The following is an 18,635-nucleotide window of genomic DNA, read 5'->3' on the forward strand; positions in this document are numbered from 1 at the left end:
TATAAACTATTAATACATATATATATATAATATGAGTGTTTCACACACTATCATGCATTAAAATAGTATAAAATTTTGATTTTTGACATAAATATGCTCTTGAATGTCTAAAGATCCATATAAGCTCAAGTATCGTTACATTATGGAATACGACATAATTCCTGTTTGCACATTCCGAGGGCAAATGGTTAATGTGCAGCACTCCTGGTTATATGTAAGGCAAGGCATTTTGTAGCAGTACTGGAAATTCGCTCTCTAGAGAGTTGGAGAAAAAGAGTGTAGTTTGACCTTCTTGGTAGGAAGTAAGGTCCAAGTAACATGATGTTGTACGCGCCCGTATATTTGGTCCTTAATACTTTGAAACATAGTTGTCGACCTTGAAAACGTCCATTTAAGAACACTGGTTAGCATTGGTATCCACGTGTACTTCTACAATTTACACGTTCGAACTATCTTACAAGATTACCACACTTGAAGAGTTTCTATCTTTCTTGGCATTTTCAAATTTAGAAAGACAATTCTCTGATTACGAGCCTCCTTAAATATGTACATATTTTACATAGAGTGCTTTATAATTGAGGGACGAATTCAGCACGTGAATTAATTAAAAACCCTTGGCACTGGAACGAGAAAATCTCTGGATAATATAGGAGTGCATCTCTCGTTCGTTCGCTTTGTAATTAGTTTGTTGGTGGTAGTGTCGAGTTACGAGCTGCTTGTAATTTATAACGACGGAAATTTCACTCTGGTAACCACGACAGCCTTTCACGTGATTGAGATAGATGCTAATGAGTGTGTTCTTTGATACGCGAATTAAGTATTGTTCATCATACTTACACGCTGAGTAATTTTTGTTACGTGGCGTATGAAATATTAATATTGTTTTAGTAGTTCATTAAATATGATGCAATTATATCGTTGGAAAGCAGTTGCCGTTGCACGCGTATTGTATAAATAGCTATACTCGTGTAACTTTGAGGTTAGGTCAAAAGCAGATTTCGAGAATTTCTATGTCGCATTTGCACAATTATGGAATTGCTCTGGCGTGATATGTACAGTTTGTTCTAATTTGCGCGATAAAAACGTAATAACAGTAATTGTAATGATAATAGCGATAATAATAATAATAATACTAGTATGTTTTACTCATTTTGAAGATATTAAGTACAATGCTTAAACAGATTTTTTGAGGAGACAAATTCGATGAAATTAAATAGAAAGCATTAGTATAGTTTCGTTAGGTACTCGTATGTTAGTAGAAAAAGCATCGAAAGTGGCTCGACTTGAATTCTACCCTAGAAAGTATTTACATAACTCCCATTTGGAAAACGCGATTCACAACTACCGACCGTAATTCGACTAATGAAGCCGTACCACCGATGCTCCCTGTGAAAGGGGCTGGCAATTTCCGGCTTTCTTCGTTTCAACTTCAGACGACAATGCACTCCGCGAAAGTAGGCCCACCCAGTCCGCGAGAAGCTTTAATAGAGAAGCTCGCCTCTGGAAACAGCTGAAGCGCTACGAATTCCTGCCTTCGTTTCTAATTACAATTTAAGCTGTGCTCGCTGCCGCGTCTCGAAGTCGAGATTTCGAGACGCGGATCGTTCCGTTGAAACATCATCGCGCTCCAGTTTCCCGCGCCACCGTCGTTAATACAAATTTAATCCGCCTGTCGCCATTGCTCCCAACCCCGAATACGAATCGTTCTCCGGATGCGAAAGCCGACTGACAGTCAACGACATACCCTCTTCTTCATTGTACGACAAAAACAGTATGTTGCAGGTTGGATGGAAGATCATCTTGGGAGGAAGGGAACGTGGTGAGTTAGTAGAGTCTGGATAGCGTCGAGTCATTTTCACTCAATTTTTTAAGTTGGTCTTAGGGATGATTCTAGTAAATTCTAGATTCCCGGAGAAGCAAAACTAAAGAGTAAGAATGTTAAAGTAAAAGCGTTTATAGATTGTATTGAAACGCATCAGTTTTTCTTGGTTTGAAATCAGAGAAATGATTGAAATGCCTATGTCGGAATTTATATTGACTCGTATCACTTAAAATGCAGTCTCACAAATATCATTCAATTACTATCATCAATTTTTATCTAAAACAAAAGAGCAAAGTGTTTCTTTAAATTATATGAATAGAACTAATATTATTCGTAGTCTCTCACTTCATACTATGCGTGATAGTAATACAGATTCTGATGAATAATGTCTGCTCGACCGCAGATATGACGCAGGTTGAGTAAAGTGTCTGACCCAATACGGATTATGACTCCTTCCAGAGCTCATCTTTCCTTCTATGAAGACTGTGGACAGATTCTGATAACTTTTGCTCGGTCACGGATCTGTTTCAGACTGAATGAAACGTCTGTTCCAAGACAATGTGCGATTCTTTTCAAGATGGATCTTTCGTTCAGTCATTTATACCACGAGTGAAGGGAATGCGAATAGCCTAGAGATATTTTTACATCAAACCTCGATTTAATGGAGCATGATATCACTAATTTTGGTATTAACGAACATAACTCTACGTTATTACTTCCAACGACAATTCCTCTCTACCCATCACGCTACTCAATCCTCTATCTTATTGTCAGCTCTCCTCTCAGCTAAATCCGCCGGAAGCACGGCAGCTTAGAGGTATTTTTATATCAAACCTCGATTTAATGGAGCATGATATCACTAATTTTGGTATTAACGAACATAACTCTACGCTATTTCTTCCAACGACAGTCTCTCTCTACCCCTCACGCAAATTTCTATTTAATGGAGCACGATTTCACTAATTTTAGATTTAATGAACATAACTCTACGCTATTTCTTCCAACGACAATACCTCTCTACCCCTCATGCTATGCAATCTTCTATCTCAGCTCTTCTCCCAAATAAATCCCCCGGAAGCACGACAGCATCTCCCTCGTTCTTGCAAGCAGGAAGCACACCGAACGCTTCCGCAGCGTAAATAAACTTCTTATCAAGATCCTCGCAACTTAATCGAAGAGAAAGCCGAAGGATGGACGATGGTCTTTTTCGAGGACCACGTGACTCGAAGCTGAACGACTGATCGTACGTTCGCGATAATGGTCTTATATGTATTCATCCAGCGAGTAATATCGTCGATTTCATGCCGCCAAAGCGGATTGGTAGCGATAGGGTGTAGGAGGCGCATGGAGAACGTACCGAAGAGGAGCAGACAGGGTTGGTACGTAGGTGGCGCAGCTGTTGGCTCCGGAAAATCGATACCTATCGTCTCTGGTGGAAGGCGGACCGACTTTCCAGTACGCGGCTCGTGTGCACGAGGTAAACACGGCTTCTATGGCAATTAGAATGGAATGATACGAAGGAAAGTCTTCCAGTCAGCTTCTCGACGATCATCATGGTACGTTGAGCAATCATGAGGAGAACTGTCGCGACGAAAGCAAGGATCGAGCGCACGCGATCATACGAAGGACACGACAGGATCTGTTGACAGTCGATGGACGTTAACTCTTTGCAGCGGAAGGACTTTATTATTGATAAATCATAGATCCTTCGTGCATTTGGAAACGTGTTTATGCGAGGTGGTGTTGATGTGTGAGGATGGATTGTTGGATCACTGTGCTTGAATATGTTTTAAAAATATATTTTAAAACCCGTGCTGCAAAGAGTTAATCGCAATCGGTAACGAACACGTGAGACCAGATGTAATTCCACAGCCACGCCGCGACAGTTCCAATTCTGATGTTGATGGAGGGAAACACAGAATCTAACCTTTGTTTTCTGTGCAGTACGGTTTTGTGAATTACGCCCTCGAGCTGCTGGTTGTGAAGACCTTTGACAGCGAGACGTGGGAGGCGATAAAGTAGGTAAAACGTGGGCACGCGTTTCGCGCCGACTCGCACGATTATTTACCTCCTGGCTTTTGGTGTCGACAGTGTTGGTTAAAATGCTATTGCGACTACTCAGTAGTCAGTACGATTAGTCATTGATGTATTACCATTATTATTCTTGTAGATGATAGTACTTGACCCAATGCTCAATTCTGAAATACACATAACTTAATTTCTGCATGACTCTCTTTTTAGTTTCTCTTGTTTACCATTGTCAGCCACGCCCGTTGGCTTTCGTGGGTGGTTCTATTGTGTGTCACTGGGTAGATAAAAAGATTACCGCCAGAAGACGCTTCCACAAGCCACGTGGTGCGTCCCCGTGCTCGGTCAGCTCCATTTCCCTCCACCGCCGCGCCGCGAATAACGAAGTTCGATGCATCCGTGACCCGAATCCCTTGGATTCTTTAATTGAAATTTCACCGATCCACCCTGGACTCGTCTTCGCCCCTGCAGTACTCGACGGAATTTATATTGAATTTTCCGCCCAATCGGAGCCGGAGAAATGATTGAATTTCTGATTCAATGAACCCGATGCTGGTTTCGAGCACGTTTCGCATGATACCTTTAGATCGGGGCTGAGTAATGTTTGGATAATTTGAGAGGCAAGTGTATTGAAATCGAACTTTGACGTTTGGATAGTCGTAATTAAAATTCAGAGCTTTAGCTCAAGAATTTGTTGAAGATTACATTTCCTATGCCGTCATTATTGGATAAGAACAGAAATAAAATGTAGTAGGTTTGAAATTACCATAGTACAAAATTTATTAGGACGTTCCAGAAGTTCATGTCACTTATTCTTCTGCTACTCAAATTAATATATGAGTCGTTCATTGCATAAATCGATTAACTCCATACAACAAAAAGTTGTGAAATGCGATGAAATAATGAACAAATAATAATAATTAATAATAATAATGCGGCTTAATAATGATGTCGTTTAATGGTTTCAACCTTTATTATTCAGGAAAGTTATGATAAATATAAAAACTTATGACTGAACGAAGTGCTTTCACACTTCTGTTTCTAACTTCTGTTCTGTTTTCTAAAACTGAGGTAAATATTTCTTACATCGCCGACATTTCATAGGCTCCATTACTAAGAGGACAATTGCTCTTTTCACACTTACGATACGTTTACCCTTTACTGCGGTATTCCGTTCTTAAAGGGTCGCCGTGAAAAGACTCTTAATGTTTCCTTAATGCTCTCTCGACTCTATAACTTTCCTACTACCACCGCACGCTATTCATACTACCCTTCCCAAGCACGCTCCCAGCTCTACGCGCGCATAAACGCAGAGCGATACTCGTACGCTAACGCAATCGTTTCTAATGGTTGAGAATATATTGAAAATTGTTATTTTATAGGTGGAAGTTTTGAAGGCCGTTTTAAGGTCGCTTAACACTCGAGTAGAATCTGTATATATTTCTACAAGTATTTTCAAGGCATCGCTTTATATTAGATTATTCTCGTAGAATATCAGTTTGCGTTTCGGTGTATTAACTTTTATTTATTATTAGGAACCAATGATAGATTTTTCTTCAATCGCTTCGTATCAATAAAGAAAGATGAATGCAAATCTAGGTGCACGCTCGAAAGGAAAAATATGCGGAGAAACGGCAAATCTTGTTTTCGTTTCCTCGTCGGATCAACAAGTTCGCTTAATAAACTTTTGTTTACCCAATACTCCGAGTGTATTGATTCAGCGACACGCCATCGAAATATTGGCACGCGTTCCAGGGTGTTTGTCCACGGGCCTGCGTCTACAGGGCGAATCCTTAAATCCTAGATCGAACAGGCTGCATAAGTGTTTTATTGTTTACCAATCATACTGTGTCGTTCTGGAGGGAAACCCGTCTCGGGTTTTACTTCTTCAAAGTAAAGAAACCGTAAGAAGCGCAAATGAAAATTCCCGAACGTGCAATACATATCATCCACGCAATACACTTCAATTTGGTTTGATTTGGTGACATAAATCTCAGAAATTTTGTACTAATTAAATCATGTCTTCATTAATTTATATAGAAATTAACCAATCAGCTGTGATTGACGTATATATTCGTCATTGAGTGAAAAAGTAGTATTTTATGTCATGACGAGTATACTCGTCATGCGTAAAATTTAGTTACCATTAGTTATTTAAAAGTATGTTTCACATATATATTTGAATGGCAGAAGTATAAGTGGCATGAATTTCTGGGATGACCTAATATATAGCCGTCTTTGCGATTCAATATTACACTGTGTTTTACAATTATACCTGTCGTAGCTTGATTCGTAGCGCTACGATTCCTTGATATGGGATTTACCTCCTTCTTTCGAGTTTAGAACTCGATGGACGGATCAGAATGGCAGTGCCAAAGGCGCCCGAAACGCATAAGAACCGCAATCCGCGAGCTGAACTTTTTACAGTCACGATGTACCAGAACTTCTTATCCTCTGTCGTTTTTACTTAAGGAATTCGATCTCAGTTTCCCTCGTCAATGGACCTTTAGAGTCTCCTTTCGAGATTGCGAGACCACTTCGCGAAACTCTCCTGCGAACCACGGAATCTATAAGAAAAGAACGAAAAGGATTCAGCTCAGCCAACTGGCTCGTAACGCGGATTTATGCGCTGTAAACGTTTTCTTGGCAGTAAAGGGCGCGGAATTATCGCGAGACACGTGCTCTGGAAGGACAATCCTTCCCTCACAGAGAATTTTTAAAGACGGCGACGGGTGGTCTCAACAGAATGCGCACATTTGGGGCTAAATGGTAAATGAAAAAAATAATAAAGAAAGAAAGAAAGGCTTCCGAGAGCATTCATTGGGAATAATGAAGGAATCCGTTACTTCTGGGGATGAATAAGCGGGGAGAAGAATTGTGTTCTCTTATGAAGCGTTTATTGTAATCAGAAATATTCTTTGAATATCCTTTCTACGGTTTTCAGAGGAATCAGTATGTCTCCGAGACTTTGTCTTATTCTGTTTATTTAGTTAGAGTGAATAGGAAGGTTCCTATTTTATTGGGTTCATTTTCGATCATACTATTCACCGTTTCAAATTCTATTCTTAACACATTCACAACCGGCAGATATTTTACGTTTTTAATACCGAGTACTGGCGACAATAATACAATTCTGAAGCTGGACATCGTAAATTTGTATCGTTGCGGCGAAGATAAAAGCTACAAAATATATTTTGAAATATCACTGTTGTAAATATGTAGTGCATCAAATAAAAAGATTTTCATCGTTCTTTCATAACCAGGACTAGAATTTCAAGTGATGTGAATTCACGTCAGCAGTCGCGAATGTGTTAAGTATAGCATAGTAGAAGGAAAGACATTATACAGTAGAAGACAATGCTATCCGAAGTATTTTATTTTTATCAAAAAAACCCTCGTTAAAACTTTCCTGAGACCATCAGTAAAGTCCACAACAGAACCGGAAACTAAATAGCTTGGAAGTTTGGAACAGCTGAAGTTTTCTATTCGTTATTCATCGTCCGTCTTTCTGCTTGTGTTAAAAATGATATGAGATAACAAATTTTATTGGACTTCTCGTCTCCAACGAGAAGTTATACCTGAATGTAATGAGAAACTTTTAATGTTCTGTGTTGAAAAAAGATTTATTAGTCGTACTATCGAGTCAGAGGCAAACAATGAAAATATTTATGTTTCTGGAAATTCATGAAAGGATTTCCGAAGCATGCGTACGTTTACAATGAATGCTCTTTAAGCCTGGAACTCTTCTCTCGCTTTAAGTCGAATAATTTATTTGAAAACCTTAAGCAAATGCTCTTGGCTCGTGCGTTCCACAGTTTGCATTTTTACGGCTGCCGGAAATTACTGTTTGCTCGTTATAGCGCGGCTTGTAAACTCCGAGTTTCGTGGGTTTACTAAGACTCAATTAAACGGTTAGGTAGTATGTTAATGCCCGGTTATTTATGGCATAGTTAGAACATGATTATCCGCGTATACTGTCCACCCTTCGCGCAGATTCGCACTTTCGCGAGTATGAAAAAACTTTATCGGCGACGAGAACGTTCAAGTCTATTTTTAGAGTCCATATTCGCGATGTTAGAGTATTTAATGATGGATGTTAATATGAATGTGGGTTATTAGTATTTTTCTCTTTTTCTATCTTCATAATTTAATCCTTATGAATAAATTTAATCATCAAAATCGAACTAATAATTTTCTTTTAGTACATTTGAAGATAACATCGAAGTCAATTTAATTTCATTTAACAGACCTTTCTTTTTCCTTTGTTAATATTGTGTTACATGAAAAAAAGACAAGTTGAATCAAACGAATTTTTTAATCGAAGTCTCTGGTAACTTCGGGTACAATATTGACATTCCCCGGAACGGAAAGGGGGTAACATACTATCTAGTTTGATAACAAGTACAAGTCGACGTTCTAAGTGCGGTTACAGCTCCTTGGAAGCCTCTCAATTCGATTTTCCGTCTTTGCGCGGTAATTGCACTTCGCGACGTTGTTCCAGCGTGATGCTCTTTTCCTTCCTCGACGCAGCACAGCCATAAGCGCGTTCATCTATTCGAGTTACTCGACAGATGCTAAAGAAAGTTGTTTACACCATCAAACCTCTGCGCTAACAAACTACTTCTCCAATTAGTCGACGGTGCACGTATTATCTTGATATTATTCCATTTATTGCTATTACACGTACTACAGCTTAATTTGCATCCTTTAATTTGCATATACTGTAGCTTGTCTGCGAATATTTTGAAGCATCGTTGAATTCGAAAACTAGTTCAAGAATAACTGACATAACATTATTTCAGTTGACAAGCTTTGATGGGACTTTTCATCGCGTTAAAATGTTTATCAAAGAGCACGAAAGAAAACACGTTTAGTACGTTTTTATGCTGTATAAATTTATTTCAGACTGAACGTAGCGCAACTTTCTTCTCTCATGATGTTCCCTTGTCTAAGAAGATCTAATAAGCTTTTCTTATCCTCGCGCCATGTTCGAAGAAAACAAGGTCAACTTCAAAGTGTAAAAGAGATGTCCGCCTTGTAGCAATTTAATGCATCTGAAAAGCGATTAAGGCGGTATGAACCAATCTCATTATTCTTAATTCGATGTTTTTTGCTTATTAAACAAAATTTTATTCTGAAAAATTCTGTACAAAATTTATTATTAACAGTAATAAAATTCTGAAGCTGGATCGTTGCGGCGAAGATAAAAACTACAAAATATGTTTTGAAATATCAATGTTCTAAATATGTAGTGTATAAAATAAAAAGGTTTTCATCATTTTTTCATAATCGGAAATAGAATTTCAAGTGACGTGAATTCACGTCAGCGATCGCGAATGTGTTAATCGTGGAAATGAAAACTTTAAACGGTTTGTTGATCGAGCGAGTGTTATTCTGTGGGAATAAGCGTTATAACGTCTTTTTCTAATTTTGAATAAAATAACTGGTTCATGCTGTGACGAGGCATGTATTGTTTGCGAGAATTTCGCACGAGAGGCACCGGAATGTGGGTTACCTCTGTTGAGAGTACGGTATGACGATGACTCTTGAAAGCTCGCCCAAGAGGGGTCACTTTAGCCGTCCTAAATGACGTTCCACAGCAGCTCGAGGACGGCGTGTTTACAAATTTCGCGATACAAATTGTACAGATCCCATTCACGTGTTTTGGGAAATGCAGAAACTGTTGCTGGGCGTTTCGTGTACGTTGTCCTGTTTGAATCGATGCATGCAAATGTTATCACCATGTGCAGTCGCGCAAAACAATGTTTCATTTGAAAGTTAAAGGATTTTTGAAATGAGTATTATGCAGAATGGTTTACTAGAAGACCAGGAAAAACTTCTCTTCAGCTGCTTTTTTTTTAGATTGCCAGGATTCTGTCAAACGCAATTATGTTTAGTTTTCTTAAACAAAGGCATAGTGAGGTTAACTCTATCATACCATGGTTTCTTAATTAAGAATTTCAAATAATTCTTCCTACTCATCGTTAGTGATAAACGCGACTAGAAAAAGGAATGACAAAGTTATGAAGGGTTACCATAACATTATAAGTAGAATGATACAAATGATACAACAATTGAGAAGATCTTTTTAACTCCTTGTCATTCTACTTTTAATTCTCGTTTACTTCCTTTCCACCATTTTATCGTTCAATTTTGTATGTTACCATCGTCTTTCGTGATTTTATTGTATACGTTTCTCGTATGTACTTACAGTCTGTTCGAGAAGAGCGTGTACGGAGAAACCTTTTTGGAAATTAATAAAGAGAAATTCGAGCGTGACAAGACAGCAGGGTCATGGAGGGACAGCTTGATCACAGTACAGCATATTTCGTCATCAAAAAAGTCTCGCTTAGGGGAAAGAAAATTTAGAATGTGATTGGGACAATGTAATTTTTTCGAACGAAGCTTATTTTTGGGCACGTTCATCCATCATGAAGATCAAGCTCTGAGGGTAAAAGATCATCTGGTCCGTGAAACAGCTATATCGACAGATTCGATTAATATGGAGGTCTTTGTCCCAAGGCTATGCTATTAAATTAGTGAAAAGTATGCTCCGGAGATGCCAGATTATTATTAACAATGGAGGTGACTGGACAACTTATTGATAATAAAGCATCAAGGTGGGGTGATCCCGCTGTTTTGTCGCGTTCGATTTTCTCCTCTATCGATTTTCAAGGAAAAGTTTTGCCCTACGCACTCGAACTCGTTCTCGAACAGACTGTATGAATCGAAACATGCATGATTTGTCTGATAATGATAAATTCGAGCAAGAATTTACACATACGCGCGCACCATTTCAAAGTTATCTGCACGTTCCATTTGAGGCGAATTCCTGCTTTCATTTAGATACAGGAAAGGCTCTCGAAAAATTTCATGAAAACGTTGAGGCGTGCTCGGCGTGACAGCTCATATCCATGTCAAACGGTTGAAGTGGCTTTCAGCTTTACTTGGTGAACTCGATAGAAACCGCGAAGAGGTTTTAGCAACCTGTTAAAATACTCCGACTCTTGCCAGACCCGGAAGTATTTACTTTGTTCAGACGCGTTAACCCCGGCAATTAATTTCACTGCGACGCTTACTTTTAAAATGGAACGCAACATAGTAGTAAACAAACCTTTCGCTAATTGTATAATCGTACTTTCGGTTCTTCGAACGTTTGCACTGTCGATAGAAAGTGCGAAGTGTCGTTACGTGATTAGCATAATATCGTGAAACAACTTTGGAAACTTTTATGAATCCTATACTTAGCTCTGTCTTGAAGTTCGAGGTCACATCGCAACTTATAAATTGCGTCCAAACTCATGGACGACAATATGCATGCGAAAATTCTTTTCAGTTTGAATGGACTTTAAATAGAACTAGAAGAGTTTTAAATAGAACTAACTGTACATTTTCGCTAACTTGTTTATTCACGTTTTGTTAATACAGGAAAGATGCGGCTGTTAATATGGATGGACAGTTCTTGGTTCGCCAGATCTACGACGATGAAATTACATACAACATTATAGCAGCTGCAGTCAATAGGCTCAGTATGTACATTTTCGCAAATTTGAACGAATACAACATAGTTTCTAGGTTGAATCACTGAAAAATCTGAAGTCTCATTAGTAATAATTACTAGGAGTCTGGTTAACCCATTCACTGATAGGCAAATTGAAAGCGTTTTGGCTCGGGCGTCACGATTTAATACAGATGTGTAATCTAGGTTTTGATCAATTATTTTGATAATAAAAAGTTATATTAAATTTGTTGTTTTATCCCTTTCATACTGGGCATCCACAATTGAGGACACAAAATTTAAAAATCACCGACACTACCGTTTAGGGCGAATATCCTTATTTGTGCACATGAAGAAAGACCAGTTTTCCTCAAAAACTACACTATAAAGATTTTTAAAAAAATTTTCCATACTAATTTTAGTCCGAATTAACCCTAAAAATTAAATTACATTAGTACGAGAAAAAAAATAATTAAGGTCTGAAAGGGTTAAAAAGAAAGTTTACGATCTTCTTTTGCAATAATTCGTGACTCAGAAGGCTATAATCTTATCCCTTGAGTAATTGCAATCAATTTGAACTACGAAACATCTCGTAGTTGCCAGTGAATGGGTCAACTTTAATCGAATCAAATATTCCATGGAGAATCTATTCTGTTTTAGACATTCCAGCCGATGAGATCTTGGAGTTGTTCGGTCGGATGTTCTTCGAGTTCTGCCAAGACTCTGGCTACGACAAGATCCTCCAGGTGCTGGGAGCGACACCTAGAGACTTCTTACAGGTAAATCGCGCGTAGGCGCGTCGTTGTTTCAAAGTTCACTTTCGCGACAAGCTAAATAATATCACCTGGGAGCGACGCGTGCGACGAGCGACATCGAGATTCCTGCGATTCCGTTTCCATGCGGCCTGGAAGTGAAAGTCTCCAGAAATGATGATACGTAGGCAGATCGATCGCAGCTCTCTGCCAAGTTGCGTTCCAACGCGTTTTATTTATTTCCATGGTCGTTCTCTCCTCCAGGTTTCGAGACATCAAGGCACATTGGGTACAAATGGCATTCTTCGCATTGAAATCAAAGAACTTTCCGATGGAATGGGACAATCTAAAAATTCTTGCGCTAGCTTCTACTCGAATAACTCTGGAATCAGAGAAAAATATAGGGGAAAGGATTAATCATTAATCCGACTGTTAAATTCATGTAAAAGTTACATTTGAACCGTTCATTTTATAAATCGATTAACTCCATAAAAGAAAAAGTTGAGTAATACGATGAAATAATGTACAAATAATAATACGATGTAATAATGTTTGTCGTTTAATGGTGTTAATCTTTATTATTCAGGAAAGTTATTATAAATATAAAAAGTTATGGCTATACCAAGTGCTTTGACACTTAATTTAATGATTTTTTTAAAGTGGAGTTAATCGATTTGTGCAGTGAACGGCAAACTAATATCTTGAATAGTTGGCATTTTATAAAATTCCAAATATGCCCTAGTTCTTCCATAGCCACGGCTCATTCGTACTCACTCTGTGGTAAACGTTCCTACTTAATTAATAGACACATTAATATTATTTTTCAGAAAGGCTTTCAACACATGATTTTTTTAAAAGATTAGAAAGGTTAAAAACGATTGATTGATGAACCTAATACATATATTCAGTAATTCACATGTATTGCTATTATAAAATCATTCGAATGTGCCCATCCCCGCTGGTGCACCTGCGTACCGCGGAATTTTCATTCGCGCATTCCGCTTTCGATGCATTTCTAAACCCTGGATACCCGTTCCGAGGAGACACGACCGACCGGTCAGCGATTGCCGCAACGCGTAGCTGAGTAATTGGACAAAAAACGCATAAACTCGTTCACGCGGACAGAATACAAACCGTGGAGTTATTGCCAGTTCTCGATCGCGCCGAATTTTCTCGCCCATACGTAATGATCAATAAATTGTTGATTTCTTGTTGGAACGATACTCGCGTTCCATTTGGATCAATAAAGCGATTAAAATTTATAATAAAATGACTTTAACTCGTTCAACCGAACACATTTAACGACCGTAGTTAAAACATGCGTTTGAGCGGAGAGTAAAATTGAAGAAAATCGCACACGCGTAACAAGAAACGTCTATCGCGATGAATGCGCGCAATGTGATTAACAAATGGAACGCCGTCGCGGAACGAGATTATCAGTCGTGGCGTTTTTCTTCCGCCAGGTTTCATTTCCGGTTCTCTGCGAGTCAGGTGTCACGTACAGGCAGTTTGTTCTCGTCCTATATCGGTACACGTCGAACAAAGATATTTTATTTCCATGAAATGAAAACAATGATTATATCCACCCTGATGGGTGTACTCGTCGATAAAATTGTCAGGAAAAAATTAATCTTTGAACTTTTCAGAAGAACGCTTAAAATTCAATTTTGCGAATAGGTCAGGAATAACTCGAACCAACAATTATTTGTTTTCTAATGATTCCATCTAAGGTACTTTACGTTCCTGTCGTTACACTGGCTTTCCGCGCTCCTCGTGATGTAATTGTAACGAATAGCACGTTGCGCTGAGACCAGACGACAGGTATTATAGTGCATGATCACGCATTTCAACCAGCAAACGTAAATTTTGATTGTTGAAAGCAAGTTATGGACGGAACATTTCGCGCGCTGATGAAATAATGTGCTTCGTTAGTTTCAGTATACCAACATACTAACGAGGGTCTGGTAACGTTTAATTACAGAATTTGGACGCCCTTCACGATCATTTAGGCACTTTGTACCCTGGAATGAGGGCGCCCTCTTTCCGTTGCACAGAGAGGCCAGATGATGGAGCGCTTATATTGCATTATTACTCCGATCGACCTGGTTTGGAGCATATCGTCATTGGTATCGTTAAGGTATTTTAGGAAAATTACCACGTTGGGCCATCTGAACTGGTGACCGAAAATCTTCAAGTATAACCCGATAGATAATATTGTTAATGGAATAATTCAGGGTTTCGCGATTAACCCATTCACTACCAACTACGAGATGTCTCGTAGTTCAAATTGATTGCAATTACTCAAGGGATAAGTTTATACACTGCGGAGTATAACTATAGCACCCCTATATTTTTAAATATTTCAGACTTTTGAGCAGGAACGAAAAAAGATCAATTATATGAGCTGAAAGGATATGATTAATAATGATTTTTACATTGATCTCTGAACTTAAAAGTTCGAAACATTTAAGAATATAGCTGGTGCTATAGTTATGCTACACAGCGTAGCCTTTTGAGTTACGAATTATTGCAAAAGGAGATCGTAAATTTTCTTTTAAAAATAATAAATTTAATATCATTTTTTATTATCAAAATAATAACCTAGATTACACATCTGTATTAAATCTTGGCGCCTAAGGCAAAACGCTTTGTCTGGCAGTGAATGGGTTAATGGTGACCCTGTTAAATCAAATGAAGATGTTAGTAATAACTTTCTAGCGGCTATTTTGAACTGACACATGAAACACAAGTTCGTTCAAGTTTGGTGAATATTGAATCACAAGCTGAGTCTTGAAAAATATTAGACACATACTCAGTGTTCTTTCTTACATTTATTTTGTGATTTCTTTACTCGCTATGTTAAAGCACGATACTTCATAAAAATTGAGATGCGTCGATTTGGTGATGTTCCTTTTTAAAGAGCGGATATCAGCAAATGGAGAAGATCGATAGATCGTAAAAGTTTGATCCCACAGAGAATTCTGATACAGGCACTGGACTGGCCGATTCATCTTCTCATTTTAATATTCTGGAACTCGATTCTGGACGCTATTTTACGCTCAGTATCGTCGTATAAATTATTCATCTGGAATATCACTATTCTATTATAGAAAGCCTATTTTTCATAGAAAAGAGAGTTCAGTTAATCTTATGCTAACATTACATCATCTTTGACCTCACTGATTTCTATTTAGTATTGTAGACAAATTTTAAATACAGTTTTTCGTAAAATCAACGAACTGGGCATAATTTCTAGAAACAATCAACAATTGGGTAGTGTAGGATTTTCTGAACGTCGCAATTCTCCTTCAAAGGGAAATTATTTGTACCCAAAGCACCGACATACGTTTACCTATAAGGCTTTTATCGTGGAAAACGGGCGTTCCATAGTAATGACATTTATGCCAATATAACGCGTCACGGTGCTCGTTTTTGTTGGCCCCAGTTAAACGCGCGTTAGATCGATAGACGTTGGCTATTTAATTTTCGTCGTAACAAATTCACTGAGGCGGAAACGAACCGGGATTAAACGAGTTATAACTTTCATCGTCATAGACCGTGGCGAAAAAGCTCCACGGCACGGACGTAGAGATGCGGATATTGAAGACAAAGAACGAGTGCGATCACGTGCAATTTCTGATAACCAACACGTCCGGGCCGGGGGTAGTTTCGAACCCTATGATAGCTGAATTGGAGACTTTATCTGTTGGTAAGTAGCACTCGATTTATTCAACAGTAATCCCTCGTTAGAAAAATAATTTCTTCACGATCTATACTTAAAACACGATTTTCGAAAGCAGAATGTCTTAAATAAAGTAACTTCAATAGAATCCCTTTTTTTAATCACAAAATTCCTTTTGCAATCTGTTACAGAACCCAAAGTGAGCCCCATGACGTTCTGCCGAGTTTTCCCGTTTCATCTGATGTTCAACCAGGACCTCACCATAGTCCAAACTGGTTGCACCATAACTCGTGTCATACCCCAAGTGTGCTCTGGTAATTGCAAACTGAACGACATTCTTCTGACCGTAAGTTTACACGACTACGATTCATCCATCCGATGCATGAGATGTTAAGAGTAAGCTCTCTAATTTGATAAATCCACACGGTACACGTTTGTAGCAATGAGTTTCTATTATTTAATCTCTCATATCTCTTTATTCTCACGGTAACTCGTGCCTCTTGTAGGGAGTGTACGCGATGATTAATCTTTTCCATTACTTCAACGTATAAATCTAGATCAGAAAAAGAGGAATAACGAACGCAGAACCATCCAGTTGTATTTTAAATAAAAAAAAAAACCGTATTTATTATATTTATACTTATCGAAGCAAAAATATTGTTTAAAACACAAAGTTCAGGAAGTACATTATAATCATTCCTAAATATCATTCAATTTTCCAATACCATTGTAGCGAAAATGAAATAATCACTTGGTAAATAATCAATTTATTATATCAACTAAAGCAATTACTTCTCTCGCTCGTGTTTTATTAATGAAATGACGTCGAAATAACAGGTCTAAATGTCATCAACTGCACATGCACCGCGAATAACTATAATCTTGCGTGGATAATTGCTCTTCCCAGTGTGGAAATACAGGTCTACCACAAAAATCATTTTAATTTCAATTACGCGGTAGGGTTACCCGTATAACGAGCGACGAGGGACTGATAATGGCGTTTTATTTCACGAACTGGCGCATTAGTTAGCGTGGCCCACGAAATTACGTTATTGTCCGACACGTCGTGGCCACTGGCTGATATTATTCATGGGGATCCGCATGCGCGCGTGCGATCATATATCTTTCAAATGCGGTTTGTTTCAAACGATATGACACGCACCGACGAAACAGAACCATTTAACTCCATTTGCATAACTGCACGTGCACGTGTTCGCGAGCGTAATCAATTATCCTCCCATTATTATTCCCCTGTCGTCGTCACTGAATTTCACCTACTAGATCTCAAGGAATCGTTGAGAATCGTTGCGCGCGCATAATTCAATTTCCTTCCAACAATTCTGGAGTAAACGTTTCACACGATGGAAACACATTTCAACAATTAAAATGATTGCTTTACTAATATATTAAATAATGAAATATTTGTGGTTTGTTTACTTGTTTTATGATACCTTGGTAAAGAAATAGAAATATTTCTGGTAAATGTTGAAAATGGTTATGAATTTTTATAATTTCCTTCTGGATGCAATAAATTTCTTATCGATATGATATAGACTAAGTACCTCCACTGATATAAATTATCTTTGTTTAAATCAAAGCAAATCACAATTGGTTCCTCCAACTTTGGTTTAATATGACTTTGGTTTGTGCATCTCGAATTCAAGTAAACATGCAGCTTCGTTGTCGTAGGTCAGGCCACATTTAGAATTAACGTTCGAGAACATATTGTCCCACATAAACACGGTGTACGTGCTGCGAACGAAGAAGGGAGTGATGCGCGTTGATGCTACCGAGGAGTACTCCTGTCTGCGCTTGAAAGTTAGTACTGATCGTCGGATGCAAATGTACAGTTCAGGGCGCAATTTCTAGCTGCGTTTATGGATTAGCACGTTCCCCTGTCATGACCAAGTTTGTTGCTTTTCCAGGGACAAATGTTGTACATACCCGAGTCGGATCTCGTCATCTTTCTCTGCTATCCCAGCGTTATGAATCTCGACGACTTAACCAGGTGAGATTTTACGTGAAGTTATTGCGTATCATGTAATGCAGAAGTTTCGTTATTTCGAACGCAGATTTATGATACGATATTTTTTCTGACATTGGTTATTTTCTACTTCAGACAAAGTTGTAGCTAATAATATGAGACAGCTCTTACAATTTAATCTATTTTTCTTTATTTAATCTTTAATTTTAACCTTTAATTGCCTAAGCAACACGTAAAACCTAAGCAAATTTTAAGGATGCGCCACAATTAAATGAAACGAAGATCATACTCCACCCAAGACTCTAGAATTCATTTTCATCAACCTTCATATGCGATAAAGAGACATTTTGTCAGATTAAATGTGTCACGTTGAAACGATTCCAATTGATCCTCTGCAATCAACGACGCAGCTTCGACTCATTACAAGTCGTGCAAATGCAATCACGTGTTTATGCGAATTCCAAAATCCACCTAAATGGCTAGTAATTCGTAAATGTCGCGATAATATCCACTCCGTGAATTAATTTCACTATTTGTAGGGATACGTTAATTTGCGTCGCGCCTCAATTCTCGTCTAGTTAATGAATCGAGTTTCAATTGGGGTAAACAACACGTACGCATTGCACCAATCAGTCAACGCGAGGACGCTTCGATCGGCGTGTTTCGCCTGCGACGCACAGTGGGGCAGAGAGTGACAATTACAATACACAAACTTGCAAAAATTGAACAGTATTATGTTACAATATCATGTTACAGTAATACGTTACAGTAACATGATACTGTAACGTGTTACTGTTGCCGTCATTAAAATCTTGCTTCGTGTCGTTTCGTTTTCACGCTGGTGTCATTCCAGTGTTTGGTAGTTTTTA

At 38.3% G+C, this 18,635-nt stretch overlaps 1 protein-coding gene across 2 annotated transcripts in view; it reads left to right on the forward strand.

Moving 5' to 3' along the window:
• The first annotated feature begins 3,251 nt into the window (after positions 1–3,251).
• LOC128874661 (guanylate cyclase soluble subunit beta-1) overlaps positions 3,252–18,635 on the forward strand; it is a 30,753-nt gene continuing 15,369 nt past the window's right edge. For both annotated transcript variants that reach the window (XM_054119592.1, XM_054119593.1), the window contains exons 1-9: positions 3,252–3,378; positions 3,767–3,840; positions 11,279–11,379; positions 12,009–12,127; positions 14,082–14,237; positions 15,656–15,809; positions 15,974–16,128; positions 17,472–17,600; positions 17,708–17,790. In XM_054119592.1, coding sequence (XP_053975567.1) covers positions 3,376–3,378; positions 3,767–3,840; positions 11,279–11,379; positions 12,009–12,127; positions 14,082–14,237; positions 15,656–15,809; positions 15,974–16,128; positions 17,472–17,600; positions 17,708–17,790 — 974 coding nt within the window. In that variant the 5' untranslated portion in view covers positions 3,252–3,375. The remainder of the gene's footprint in view (positions 3,379–3,766; positions 3,841–11,278; positions 11,380–12,008; positions 12,128–14,081; positions 14,238–15,655; positions 15,810–15,973; positions 16,129–17,471; positions 17,601–17,707; positions 17,791–18,635) is intronic.

Source organism: Hylaeus volcanicus, chromosome 4 (assembly GCF_026283585.1).
Source record: "Hylaeus volcanicus isolate JK05 chromosome 4, UHH_iyHylVolc1.0_haploid, whole genome shotgun sequence".
NCBI classification, from domain to species: domain Eukaryota; kingdom Metazoa; phylum Arthropoda; class Insecta; order Hymenoptera; family Colletidae; genus Hylaeus; species Hylaeus volcanicus.